Source organism: Sceloporus occidentalis, unplaced genomic scaffold, assembly GCF_023333645.1.
Source record: "Sceloporus occidentalis isolate IW3139 unplaced genomic scaffold, rSceOcc1.0.p SCAF_3, whole genome shotgun sequence".
Taxonomy (NCBI): Eukaryota; Metazoa; Chordata; class Lepidosauria; order Squamata; family Phrynosomatidae; genus Sceloporus; species Sceloporus occidentalis.
Window position 1 is genome coordinate 199,323,766 of NW_028316983.1, and position 14,263 is coordinate 199,338,028.

The window sequence follows — 14,263 nt, forward strand, 5'->3', positions numbered from 1 at the left end:
GGAGGTAGACTGTTGACCTGAGTACAGGACAATGAAATGTTATGGGGCACCGAATTCTTTAAGAGTGATCCACAGTTTTTCATGATCTACACAATCAAAGGTTTTGCTATAATCTATAAAGCACAGGCTGATTGTCTTCTGAAATTCTTTGGCACACTCCATTATCCAATGTATGTTTGCAAAATGATTGCTAGTTCCTTCTTTACTTGAATCCAGCTTGAATATCTGGCATTTTTTATTCTATTAAATCCAGTGTAGCATCGTGGTTTAATAATAATAATAATAATAATAATAATAATAATAATAATTTTTATTTCTATCTTCCCGCCTCTCCCAATGGATCGAGGTGGGATCACAGCAGAGTTAAAATTACACCTACAATATTGCAGCATTAGTTACTGCACAATTAAAACCACAGCTAAAAATATAAAAATATAAGAACATAAAAGCATAGAAACATAAAAACATAAAACATCAATCAATCACGGGGTCAGCTGCTCTCGTTCCATACTAGTGGTCTTCATAGGAGATCAGGAGGGTATGCGTGGCGAAAGAGTTCTGTCTTTACCGCCTTCTTGAAAGTTTCCAAGGATGTGACAAGGTGGGTCTCCTCTGGGAGTCCATTCCATAGTCTAGAGACAACTATACTGAATGCCTTTTGGGAAGTAGAAACATTTTTGGATGCTGATATCTCCAACAGGTTCTTCCCACTTGTTCTAAGAGTGCGGGGCGGATTGTATAGGGAGATGCGTTCCCGTAAGTAACCTGGAGCCATGCCATGTAGCGCTTTAAAGGTAATAGCCAACACCTTGTATTGTGCCCAGAAGCTAATTGTGAGCCAGTGTAGATCTTTCAAGATAGGTGTTATATGGTCATGTCTCAAAGAACTAGTGACCAACCTGGCTGCCGCATTTTGCACTAACTTGAAGCTTCCGAACTTGATACAAGGGTAGCCCCATGTAGAGTGCATTACAGAAATCAAGATGAGAGATTACCAGAACATGTACTACAGCTTCAAGGTCCCTTCGGTTGAGGTAGGGTCACAGTTGGGGTATCAACCGAAGTTGGTACCAAGCACTTCTGGCTGTCACAGCCACTTGAGATGACAAACATAGAGACGTATCCAGAAGTACTCCCAAACTGCGAACTTCATCCTTCAGGGGAAGTGTGACCCCATCAAGGAATGGTGGACGAATTTCCCTCCCCGGACCTAAGGAATCTATGGCAAGTTTGAGTGCTGGACTATGGCCTGACAGAGATGAGCTTAAAACGCTGGCTTCCACATGGCTTGGGGACATAGCAATTATATGAAGCATGCTTTCAACCCACGTGGAAGCTGTCCTGAAGCTGCACTGGAGCCGCCTAAGGTAGACCAAAAAGGAGCGGATCTTTTCTGCTTCTTGCCATAGTCCATTTGAGACTGTGGCAGCATGTACCCTTGGGGCTGCGGCATGTGGTCACTGCAACCCTGGGGCAATTGGGCTGGGAGCAGCTTCAGGACGTCTCTTCCTGCCCATCTTTTTCACCCCTATGACTCTGCAGAGAAGGAGTCGATTCTCAGCTTGGCTAGGAAGGCTTCTGGATGACCTTGGGCATGTCACACGCTCTCAGTTTCAGGGAGAAGGCAATAGCAAACCACCTCTGAAGAAATCTTGCCTAGAAAACCCCATAAAAATTGCCTTAGTGTCATCATAAGTTGGAAACAACTTGAAGGCACACAATACACACAAAAAAAATTGTTGTGAAATTTTGAACCTCATTTTGCTTGCAAGGGAGATGAATACAATGGTCCTGTTGTTACTACAATACCCAGTGTCCCCCTCTTTTGGAGACTGAAATGTATATTGAGTGTTTCCAACCTATGAGCCATTTTTTAAAAGTATTGAAATATCAGAATATTTATGTAGACTAATGAACAGGTTGTTTGGCCATTAGGCTATTTATTATATGCAATCATAGATATACAAACATATACATTCCTCTCAGGGGGAAACACACATGTCAATGTCTGGGCACTAGGCTTTCATCACATTACATCACACTGCATGTAAAACCTCATATGTTCATTGCATTACAGTATATGACAAGTAAGATGTTATACTTTCATAAGGATTGAACCTTTATCTTTTTTCACCACTGGTAATGCTCTTATATGTGTTAACTATTACACATATTAAAGCATTGCCATCTAAAACACTGTAACTCAGCCGTATATCCATTGATATCCTCTAGTAGTTTGAGGCACTATACATCTCTAAAAATTCTGTATGTCTGGACAGTTTATCAGTGTTCTTCATACACTACGAGCAGTCTAATTGCTACCTCTCTCCTGGTTTGCTTTATTACTTCTCTAGCCTTGCACAGACAGTTAGCTGTCCCATCAAAATAATTCAAAGCAAAGGTGTCCTGTGTATGATATCCAATCAAAACAGAAATCCTAGGTATGATGTCACTCTCAGTACATTTGGAGTCTTTGGCTGGCTGCCCCCCTGCTTGCCTCAACCTTTACACCTGCTAGGAGGTTATTATTAATAATATCTGCTCATATTTCACAATAGAAATGCAGGTGTTCCTATCCCTTATCTTATTTACTTTCAAGTAGGTGTTTTGCCCAAACTTAGGCTGCTGCTAGGTTCTTAATAATACATCTACACACTTTCTAATACATCTAGCTTCTTGCATTATATCTTATACGCTATATGCTACATTTTATAGGTTAGACTCTGTACTTGATAGGTATATTCCCAGGCCTCAGATTTAGCAACCAAATAAGACTGTCCTGTAACAAAGTGTTATGATAGAAACAAGTGTGTGTGTAATTTTACAAAACCTCTCTCATTGATGTAGGGATGGAAAGGCCATGGCCTTCAGCCTGCACTTCACTCCCAAGGTTGTTTTTGCATCTACTAAGGGCCCCCATCCCATCCCAGTTTATTAAAAGCATTTTTTAAAAAGGTAAAAAGGTAAAGGTAATCCCTTGACATGAATGTCTGGTTGTAACTTACTATAGGGGGCGGTGCTCATCTCTGTTTCTAAGTCAAAGAGCCATTGTTGTCCAAGGACTGCTCTGGTGGTCATGTGGCCAGCATGACTGCACTGAACGCTGATACCTTCCCACTTAAGTGGTACCTATTTATCTACTTTGCATGCTTTCGAACTGCTAGGTTGGCAGAAACTGAGACTAGTGACAGGAGCTCACTCCTTCAAGCAACATCTAGTCCTCAAACTGCTGATCTTCCAATCATCAGAACTGGCATCTTAACCATTAAGCCACTGCACCTCACATTTTCAAAAACCCAACTCAAAATGTTCCCCTATTACTTATGTAGTCTAGGGGCAATTTCCCTAAACTGTTTTCAAAATTAAAAACAACTTTTGATTGAATTTGGTAAAAGTTCCTCTCCAAGTACAAAGATGCAGTGCAGGGGACAAAATTTATTAATTTTGTTAGGGGAAAAATGTTTAAAATGGGTGGAGCATGAGGGTGGTTTTGTGACCTCTCACAAAGCACCTCCATGCTCCACCCATTTTAAACATTTTCTAAACATTTTGGGTATTTGCCCACTGCTGATGTAAACATTATATAACACATCTATGAAGAGCAGTGAACTAAAAGGCAACGGATACATGGTTTGCTTACTTTTTTTTTTTAAAAAAAAGACTAATCTGGGTGTCATTTATCTCAAAACTTAACCAATACATTTTGGGCTGCATCCACACTGCAGAAATAATCCAGTTTGACACCACTTTAACTGCCATGGCTCAAATCTGTGGAATTCTGGGAATTGTAGTTTTGTGAGATATTTAGCCTTCCTTTTCAGAGAGCTCTGGTGCTACAACAAAGTACAAATCCCAGGATTTCATAGTTATGGTGGTTGGGTCAAACTGGATTATTTCTGCAGCGCAGATACAGCCTTGACTAAATCAGGAGACTCAACTCAATTTACAGTTCTGCTTTTGGCAAAATCTTGGGGAAAACTGGGTGATTTGCTAGTGAAGCAGGTTACATGCTTCTTAAACTGCTAAATGTATCAGAATCTCTCTGACTCATGCTAGATGATTCACATAGTGGGAACATTTACAGCGCTTTATAAATAAAGGTTAATAATAATAATAATAATAACATTTAATATCTGTATAAGAAACCTCCTACATCACCAGTGGCATAGTAGCAGGTGTACATATCTGTGACAATCCACATCCAATTGGTTCCACGGCTCATAGATATGATGAAAATGCATATTTTTTTTCAAGCTGGCCATGTGCACAAAAGATTGCTATATATGGAATATCATACTACCTTTCAAAATTTGAGCATAATATTTTCCTGAGATGCTAAACATTTAGCTCTACTTATGTGAATTTGTTACTTATTTATAGGGCACAGGTGATGTGGACTGCCATTTTATAGTGGAGAAAAATTTAGAAAGTGGATCGATAAGCCTAGAATCTGTACGAAACAGAGGAATATATGTTGGCCTTCTACCTAATGGTCAGACTAAACCAGTTGTTCATACTGGAGAAAGTAATGTTTTGTTTTATCCACAAGTTGTCAAATGTAAGTATTAATCTATCAAATTATTAATTAATGTACCAAAATGATCACTATTGTATTTTAAAATATTGTATGTAGTATCTCTAGAAAGATAATTTAAAAAGGATAAAAAAACTAAGAATGAAAAAGAACAGGTTTGAAGTCACTACTGCAAAGCTTATTTATTACCATATGTTAGTTTAGTTCAGTTGAATTAGTCAATCACTTCCCTCCCAGAAGATTATCGCACCGGGGTTAAAACGTTCCCCGGTGCGTTCTAACGGGGGCGCGCACGGAGTGTGACAGGAACGTGATGGGGCCCAGAATACCAGTTTACTGCACACCGGAACGCCACCTTTGCCGCCGGGCGTTCCCATCGTGTTCCCATTGAGTTCCAGAGGGCGCCATTTCTGGGAACTGTTTTAAAGCGTCCCCAGAAATGGCGTCCCCTGGAACTCAATGGAAACGTGGTGGGAATACCTGGCGGCAAAGGCCGAATTCCAGTGTGCAGTAAACTGGCATTCTGGGCCCCATCGCGTTCCTGTCACGCTCCGTGTGCGCCCCCGCACAGGCACGTTAAAACGCAGCAGGGAAAATTTTAACCCCAGTGCAATAATCTTCCCAGTCTCAAAAAGTCCCAAAGCAATTTACAAAAATACAGAAGACATTAAATTTATTACACACACACAAACTATAAAACTCTCTAAAAATAATCTGAAGCACAACAGAGTGGAAAAGAAAAAATGACCATCACAGCAGACCCATTAACTATTCAAAAACATAGAGAATGATCTTCATATTGCACTTAAAGGATGACAAATAGCCAGAACAGAATGGCAGCTTCAGTCGACATGCACCACGCCCCCAAGTGATCTTGAATGTTCGAGCCTAGATATGGGAATTCTTTAAATATTTTAATTTCTTCATTGTCAAGATTGAATTTGTGTATTTCTTTTGTTTTCTTTAGGTTCATCATCAGACCTGCCTTTGCACTTTCATCTTTGACCTTCCTTATTAACTGTTCCAATTCCTGAATGTCTTTCGCTAATATTATGGTTTTGTCTGCATATCTTTGGTTGTTAATGTTCTTTTTCCCATTTTAGCTCTTCCTTTTTCAGATTATAATTCTGCTTTTATTATGATGTTTTCAGCATATAAATTGAAATAGTAGGATGATAGGCTGAAGCCTTGCGTGACCCCTTTGCCTATTGGGAACCACTCTGTTTCCCCAAATTCTGTTCTGATGGTGGCCTTGATACAGATTCCTCATCAGGGCTATCGGAGGTAGTGGCATGCCCATGTTTTCAAATACATTCCATAGTTTTTCAAGATTCATAAAATCGAATCCTTTGTTGTACTTTATGAAACGCATGCTGATTCTTTTTTGGAATTCTTTGGTGCACTCCATTAGCCATCATAGTTTTGCAATGTGGTCTCTTGTGCTCCTTCCTTTTCTGAATCCTGCTTGCACTTCTGGAATTTCCCTCTCCATGTATGGTTGAAGCCTGTGCTGAAGAATTTTGAGCATTATTGTGCTTGCATATGAGATTAGTTCTATTGTCATATAGTTGCTGCAGTGTTTTGTATTTCCTTTCTTGAGAATTGGTATGTATATCAAGCATTTCCAGTCTGTTGGCCACCTCTTTGTTTTCCATATTTATTGCCATATTTCAGTTAGCATGATAGTTGCATCTGTCTGTGGGCCAATATTATAGCAGTTCAGTTGGGATATCATATGTTCCCAGTGATTTATTCTTTCCCATTTCCTTTATTGTAGATTTCACTTCACTTCCTAGAATTTGGGGTTCATCTTCATATGGTTCCTCATTCCAGATGTCATTCATTCCCTCATCTCTTTTGTATAAACTTCTGTGTATTGCCTCCAGCATCTTTTTATTTCTTCTTGTTCCTTTATTGTGTTCTTTTTTTTCTCCATAGAGCATCCCTGCTCTTGGTCTGAACTTGGTTTTAATTTCTCAGATTTTTTGATAGAGGTCTCTTCATTCTTCCCTTTTTGTTGTTGTCTTCTATTTCTCTGTATTGGTCATTGCATTTTTTTCCTTATCATTGCATGTCAGATATGGCACAGTTGTGTTCATACTTCTGATTTTCTTCCATCTCCCTTTGCTTTTGCTTTTCTTCTCTCTTTTATTGTATGAAGTGTTTCATCTGTCATCCATTGTTTCTTATCTTTCTTTTTGAACACTGTTAACATTTTGTTGCATTCATCCTTAATTATGTCTTTTACTTCTGTCCACAGTTCGTCAGGTTCCCAGTCAATTATACTCAATAGTTCAAATCTGTTTCTTACAGTGTAATGTAATGCTATGGAATGTGAAAAAATAAGTAGGAACATGTTGAAAGTATACCTGAAGATAGCAGCTTTATGCTTAAAGAAAATGTTATTTGAGAGATGAGAATGCATTTGAAGATGAAAAGGGAAAAATACGTAGAAAGGAAGATGTATGTAGAAGAGAGAAGAGTAAGAGGATGTGTGTATGTAAGTAAGAGAGAAGAGGAGGATAGGCAGTAAAGGGGAAGAAAGCAGAGAAGAAAGTGTGAGAGAGTAATTAGAAAGAGAATGAGAGAAGAAAGGAGAAGAAAGAGAGATGGAAAGGAGGAAAAGTAAGGGGTAAATAAAAAGAAGGAGTAGAAAAGGAGGAAGAGGGGGGAAATAAAGAAGGGACAACAAGAAGAAGAAAACAGAGGGAAGGATATTGAACAAGTATAAACAACTGTATCTACATAATAATGTTTTAATTTAATGATTATGTCCTTTGTTGTTTTGTTTTGTTTTATTGGTTTACTTTTTCTCATATTTTTTTCCTTTACATGTTTTTGCATGTCTTTTTTCTTTGTCTCTTTGCCAAAAATTCAATAAAAATATTTTAAAAAAAATAAGAATGTAGGTGGACATCCAAACCTGAACTACTACCTTATTCATATCCTTAGGATATCATCACCAAAATCAATCCAATAAAACTGTCCAATACAGTTCTCTGTACACCCATTGAGATCGGTATACTACAACAGCAAAGTCATGGTTCCAGGAGATCCAAGTATTTTATCCTCAAAATGCCTAGCACATAAAATCACAGCTGGCCACAGCAAGTCCAGCTACCTCCTTTGAGCTGGTTCAACCAAATTCATATATGTAGCCTCAATCCAAGATGCTTTTCAAAAAAGAAGCTCAGCTCCTCTCTCCAGCTGCCTTGTCTATTGCTTCAAAGACTTAAATTTAATCTCTCACAACATAGGAATCCAAAACAGGACTTAACCTATGTTCCTATGGGTGGAAGAGTTTTCCAGGAAGGAGTGGCTTCTAGTTAATTACCCTGGGCTGCAGCAAACACATGCCATGGCCCAAGGGCACCTCCTCCTGCAGCCCCAAATAGGAGCAGAAAAGATCAGCTCCTTTTGGGGCTGGATTTGGGCCACAGCTAGCTTGGCATGGCCACAGGGCAACTTTAGGGCACTCTGGAGCATGCGTTGTGTAAGCAACATGCCCCCAGAGCAGCCGGAAGCTGTCCCAGTCTGTCAATCTCTTTCAGGACTTAGTTCCTTAAATATACAAACAGACAATTTATATAACCCAATTAACCTCAAATAAGAGGTTGTTTCCCAAAAAAGAGGTTTGATGGTAAAACCTGTCAATAAAGCCTGGCTGATTTATGGTGGTCAAACTAAGGTCTGGTATAAACGGATGCTTTGTGGCATGGCGGTGGTGATTTTAGGGCTCAGGAACGTGCAGCAACTTCGCACCTCCAAACCCTAATACATATCGGTGGCACCATTTTATTTATGGTATTTATACCCTGCCATTCAGCCTTAATGGCTATCATCTTGACGCAGAGCTGTCCATACAGTGCGCACATCCATGACATGTCTTGTGGTACACCTCCAAATGGTGCGGTGCACAAAACACATCACCGAGATTCCCCAGGGTGCAAATGGCCCCTTGGCAGCATCGTGGGAAAGAACTCCATTTCGAAGCTCCTTTTTGCAGCGGATTGTCGCGGCCATGTGGTTGCCATGGCAACGATATGGAGGAGAAAAGGAGGCTTCTGGCCACCCCTTTCTTCTAATCTGCACCGGGCCTAAGTATGCATTCCAAGTCTTCACACATGTTGAGGGACTGATACCCAGAAACTGAACCCTAGCCAGAATATGTTGTCAGCTTCTGCATGTTCTTTCCCAGTTAGCTCCATCAGAAATGTAAAATAGCTTTTGTGCTGGTTCCAGTCTAATACTGGCCCAAAGTCTACAATATATATAGACTATAGGTATAGCTGAATTCCACTTTTCTTTTCTTGAAGTATACCTATGCTCCGGTATCACACAGAAGACATGCAAAACATTCCCATTTAGATCAAATAAGCAAGGGTTCAGTGACATAGCTTTAAATGATTATGTCATGTGTATCTTAATGTTACAACAACATTATTACTTGATTAGAACGCTCATAGAGAAAATGTGTAATTCTAAAGAAATTAAGTAAATAAATATATCCAATAGACTATTTTACAGACAAATAGCACATTGTTGGAGGCATTATACAAATATGGGAGTGGGTAATCTGCATTTTTACATTGGGAGAATATTTTTCAAAATGCATACTTTGAAAAATAACATTATGCATTTCATAGCTGGTATAGTTAAAGTGCTGCTCTTTATTAGAAAGTCATAGCTTTTGTGTTTAATAATAATAATTGCATTTTATAGCTGGTGTAACAAAAGTGTTGCTCTTTATTACAAATTATCTATTCATATTAACATAATTTGTATTATTTTTTTATTATAGTGGTTGTGGATGGTGGTTTTAAGCATCAGTAGGCTTACAGGCTGTTGGTTTCTTTAGTAAAATATGAACAGAAGGCATTGCTTGCTGGGCTGTACTCATATTTAATTTTGGCTAAAGCAAGCTTCTGACTATGTTCCTTAAAAATAATAAAATGTAGGAGTTAAAATTCTGTGGTAGAAGAATATGCCACAGGGATAAGTCACTGCATGTATAAATAATAATAATAAAAAAGAAATAAATTAAATTTTCTACGTGGTAAAGTGAATTTATTACTCTTCCATTTTGTCCTGGGACATGTTAAAGGGTGAGGAGCTTCAAAGTGCAAAAGTCAAGTATGTTTATCTATAAAATTAATAAGAACAAGAAGTGCTTACATAATATTATATACTGGAAATCGGAAAGGTCTATTGACTTCATGGGAAATTTTTAGAGGAATAAAAAAGTAATGACCTTTAGCTTCTGTCTTAATTACATTTTAGTTGGTAGAGAAAAGCCTATGGGAACGTCTGCAACTCCTGTCCAGCAGAAAGACGTGATCACAGAATCCAGACAGCACAAAGCAGGAATAGAGACTCTACCATCCCATGGACAACCACGTTCTCCTCTCTCACGTAAGAATCTCCTCTTCCCCAAATAACAATGCCACATTTTACCTTGCTTCAGTTTGGCATATTAGAGGCCCTAGTTCAGTCTCCCATCAATTCTTTCACCATTTAAACTTCATAGTGACTTGTGGATGGTATCATAAGCCTTTTGGCATCTGAGGTCTTCTAGGTGATAACCTGTCTCATAGGCATAGTCAGAAGAACTGTCCTTTGAACTGGGAACCTCTGTGATCTTTGGACAGGCTTGTTTGAGATATAGTAAGTCTATCTACTCTTGTTATGCATTAAGTTGACATTGTGCTGTTCCTTCATAAGATCACATGTACATTATTTTAGTCATTTGCAACAATTTTGTTCCTTACTAGGATATGTTCATGTAACCCTTTACTTTTTTTCTTTCAGTCCAAAGAACAGCAGTTTCCTCCTCTTCCTCCTCCTCCTCATTTATACCTTCTTTCCCAAGATCTGAGATTCAAAGCAGGTTACAAATTTAAATACAACATAGTTAGAAATACAACTTTAACCTTAACATAAAATTAAACCATGAAAAGCATTAGAACTATTTTTTTTAAATGTCAAAGTATAAATGAAAGCAGTACAATTAAAACAATACTGCACAATGTTAGAAGCTGAACTTTCTGTAAAAAAAAATGATCAGATTTCAAAAGGCTGTCACATGCCCTTCAGTGTGCAACCTGACCTAATAAATTTGACTTCTCGATCTAGGCTGCAATACAACTGAAACATCTAGTGACTCATTTATAAGGTAATTGGTTCATCCAATCCAGGTTGAGAAAGAGCAATCAAATTTTTTTTGCCTCCAAATGCCCTTGAGAAGGTGTGGGGAACACTATTACATATCCCCCCCTTACTAATTTAAGCCCAGGAGAGGTCTTTTTTGAAACAAGAAATAAACAGGAAATGTATTTATTTATTTATTAGATTTATTTATTGTTTATTTATTAGATCAAGGTGGGGAACAACAACAGATTAACAAAAACAAAACATCAGTTAAGAACACATCTCAATTTAAAGGCATAAATAAGACACATATATATTAAAACAATCCACATTTAAGAATTCATAATTTAAAACATTCACAGTTTAAAAATCATTCAGATAGGCCTGCTCGAAGAGATTGGGCTTTAATGCTGTTTTAAATTCAGATGGTATATTCAGCTGTCAGATCTAAAATGCACAGGAAGACCTAGATACACGTTGAATGTGCCCCCATGTCCATACAAGAGTCTTTGGGGGTCTTTGGGTACCAATACATTTTGTAGAGGGCTACAGTGGGGGAAAGTCTTCAGGTTGACCACCCCTGATCTAGTCTAACATTGCTTATTCTGTGAACAGAGGAAAGAGCGTAGTTTTGTGGTACAGCACATACTTTTCACACATTGTTTGAATCCCACATATCTTCAAATGGAAGTAACCGTCATCTCTAAAACTTTGGACCTCAGTTGCTAGTCTGTTTATATCAAGAATCCTATTTTGAGTCCCGTTTTGGGAGAAAGGTGAGGATTTAAATCAATTAATCAAACAAACAAACAAAAGGAGCAGTGATTTAATCCTGACATTTGCAATTTAGGGAGAGGTATTTAGGTTTTTCAGCCAGAAGGCTCTAGTGACTCAGCAACTACAAACCCCAGGATGACACAGTTAAAGGCAGTTAAAATGGAATCATATTGCTGTAACTGTATAGTGTGGAAGTATGTCTGGATATGCTAATCTGCTTTGAACATACCTTTTGCACATGTACCATGGAATCTTCCTCTGAATTACTTACCTTCTCTTAAAATGTGTGCATCCAAAGTGATGGAGGGAAAAAAGCTCTGGAAAAAATGTTCATATGAACCCCAAATAATGCAATTGTGCCACTTGAGATTTCTTTGCACTTGTAAAATACAAGGCTGCTCTCATGTGAATTGCACCAGCAACTAAGGGGCTCAACAGATGGGCAGCCACATGCTGCCCATCTTTGCCCTGAGTTGGTGCAGCAGCAGCTGCATGCTGCAGCACCAAAGCACTGCCAAAAAGAAGCTACCTAGAGTGGCTTCTTTTTTGCAGTGCCGCAAACAGGAAAGGGCACCACCATGATTTCACTTCCTGTCTCTGACATGTGGATGCTGCGCCATCATGATGGCCCCCATGTGGACTGGAGGCTGCTATGATAGCACCAGCTCTGCGTGCTAGGGTTCAGGACCGTCGGTTGCTGCACACTCCTGAACCCTAGTTTCGGCACTGGCATGCCACTTCCCACCTGTCTGTACTGGGCCTAAGGCTGCATCTGCACTGCAGAAATAATGCAATTTGATTCCAGGTTAACAGCTATGGCTCAATGGTATGAAATCCTGAGATTTATAGTTTGTTGTGGAACAAGAGTTCTTGTACAAAGAAGGCAAAATATATCACAAAACTACAAATCCCAAAATTTCATAGTATAAAACCATGGCAGTTAATGCAGTATCAGACTGCATTACTTCTGCAGCACAGATGCAGCCTTAGATATGCCTTTCTCTTTAAGTTAACTGACTTGGAATACCAGTTACCATAAATATTCCAAGCAGCACAAAATTAAAAAACTGCAGTGAGAAAATGCTGTTATGGAAACAGCTGAATCTGCAAAGTAACTTTTAGTTGCTCATATTCAGGTGTATGTACTTAAAGAAAAAGAAAACATGCAGTGGTTGATGATAGAAATCTGATAAAGCTGAGTGTCCTTGTGAAAAAAGAAGCAGAATCTGTATTAGTTGGGCTATAAAGTGCCTCGCAAAGAAACAAGGTAATGAAACATTTAATCAAGAAACAGCCCACCATTTTAGCTTTAAAATGCAAAGCATTTTTCAGTATTTCATTCTAATATAGGTTTATTATAACCAGAGACAAAAGGGGAAAAAAGATTTTGGGGAAGAGCCTAGCTTATCCATCTATTGAGCCTCTAGTACATTTTTTTTGTCATGGTGGATTTGCATCTTGATCCCCTGAAGTGTGACTAATACAGGGTAACAATCAACTCCAGTTTTCAGAGTAGAACATTTTTAGCCTGTAGGAAATAAATGTCATTGGTTTACATGTCTACAAAGTCTTATTTATAGAACTGAATTTTCAGGGCATTATTTGCTTATGGATTTTCTGAGGAAAGTTCATCATCTTGGCAGACTTATCTATCCACTGTTTTGCCACGTAACCCATTGCCTTACTTTTTCAACGTGAAAAAGCGTACTCTTCTTTTTCTGTCCTTTAATCCAGCCTTTACAGTTTGGTAGTCACCCAATTCATCCAGGGCTTCAGTGAATCTTTCTTTGTTAATAGGTTGACAGGTCAGAAGACTACCTGGGCCAGTTTCCATGGGCCCTGAGAATTTAGGTTCAAAACCTGAAACCTAGGGATGATGTTCTGGAGGCAAGGTACTTAGGTGTACCCATAAGATGTAGGTGCCTTTGTTTAAAAATATTCTCTTTCACTGGAGATTTTTAAATAGAAGTTGGATGCCCACCACTGTTAAATAGAGGTTAGATGCCCACCACTCAGGGATACTTTAGCAGTGATTCCTACACAGTTGCACATACTATTCAGATCAAGTCAAAAACACTGCATCTAACAAAAGAAAAAAAACACACACACATACATGTACACAAACACATTTCCAAGGGAGTGCTTTCAGACAGAGATTATTTCTCATACCAAAGGGGAGAAGAGGAGCTGTTCAGATGGTGTTGCGAATCAGACCCAAGCAGTCCTAGACAGCTTAGCCAATGGCAAGGAATGCTGGGAGTGTAGTCCAATAGCAGCTGGATGACTTCTTGGTCTCCACCTTAGGTGGACCTGTTTGCCTGGCTGATTTGGTCTAGTTTTAGTTTTGTTTCTCTCTCTATGAGAGAGAGAGAGATTATATAAACCTAGCATACTAGTCATATAATGCACTAATGAAAAGTAATGGAGGGAATTTTCTCACTACTTCACATGCCAAATGACTTCCATGCACTCATTGGCATCTCTAGGTAGTGATGGAATGAATCTATCTTAAAGCCCAAAGAGCTCCTGCCATTCATAATACTGACCTAGGGGACCACTGTTCTGATACATATAAGCCTATGATGCCATGAACAAAAGAGACATTCAGTTCCCCATTCAACATCCTATGATACCGCATCTCAACCCCCCCCCCCCCCCCACAAAACTCTAATGATAGCCATAAGGTATTTCTTAAATTTATGCACAGTATTAATGGGTAGAGAGGAGTACAGAATTTGTTCTTGAAGAACTGAAAAAGTTTTTTACAACAGTTTTCCATACAGAACTAGGCCTTACACACTATAA

At 38.8% G+C, this 14,263-nt stretch overlaps 1 protein-coding gene across 1 annotated transcript in view; it reads left to right on the forward strand.

The window, feature by feature from the left end:
- LOC149317321 (lipoxygenase homology domain-containing protein 1-like) overlaps positions 1 to 14,263 on the forward strand; it is a 235,837-nt gene that overhangs the window by 38,715 nt on the left and 182,859 nt on the right. Inside the window, exons 15-16 of the mRNA XM_089517319.1 lie at positions 4,381 to 4,558; positions 9,815 to 9,946. Of these exons, the coding sequence (XP_089373445.1) occupies positions 4,381 to 4,558; positions 9,815 to 9,946 (310 nt within the window). The remainder of the gene's footprint in view (positions 1 to 4,380; positions 4,559 to 9,814; positions 9,947 to 14,263) is intronic.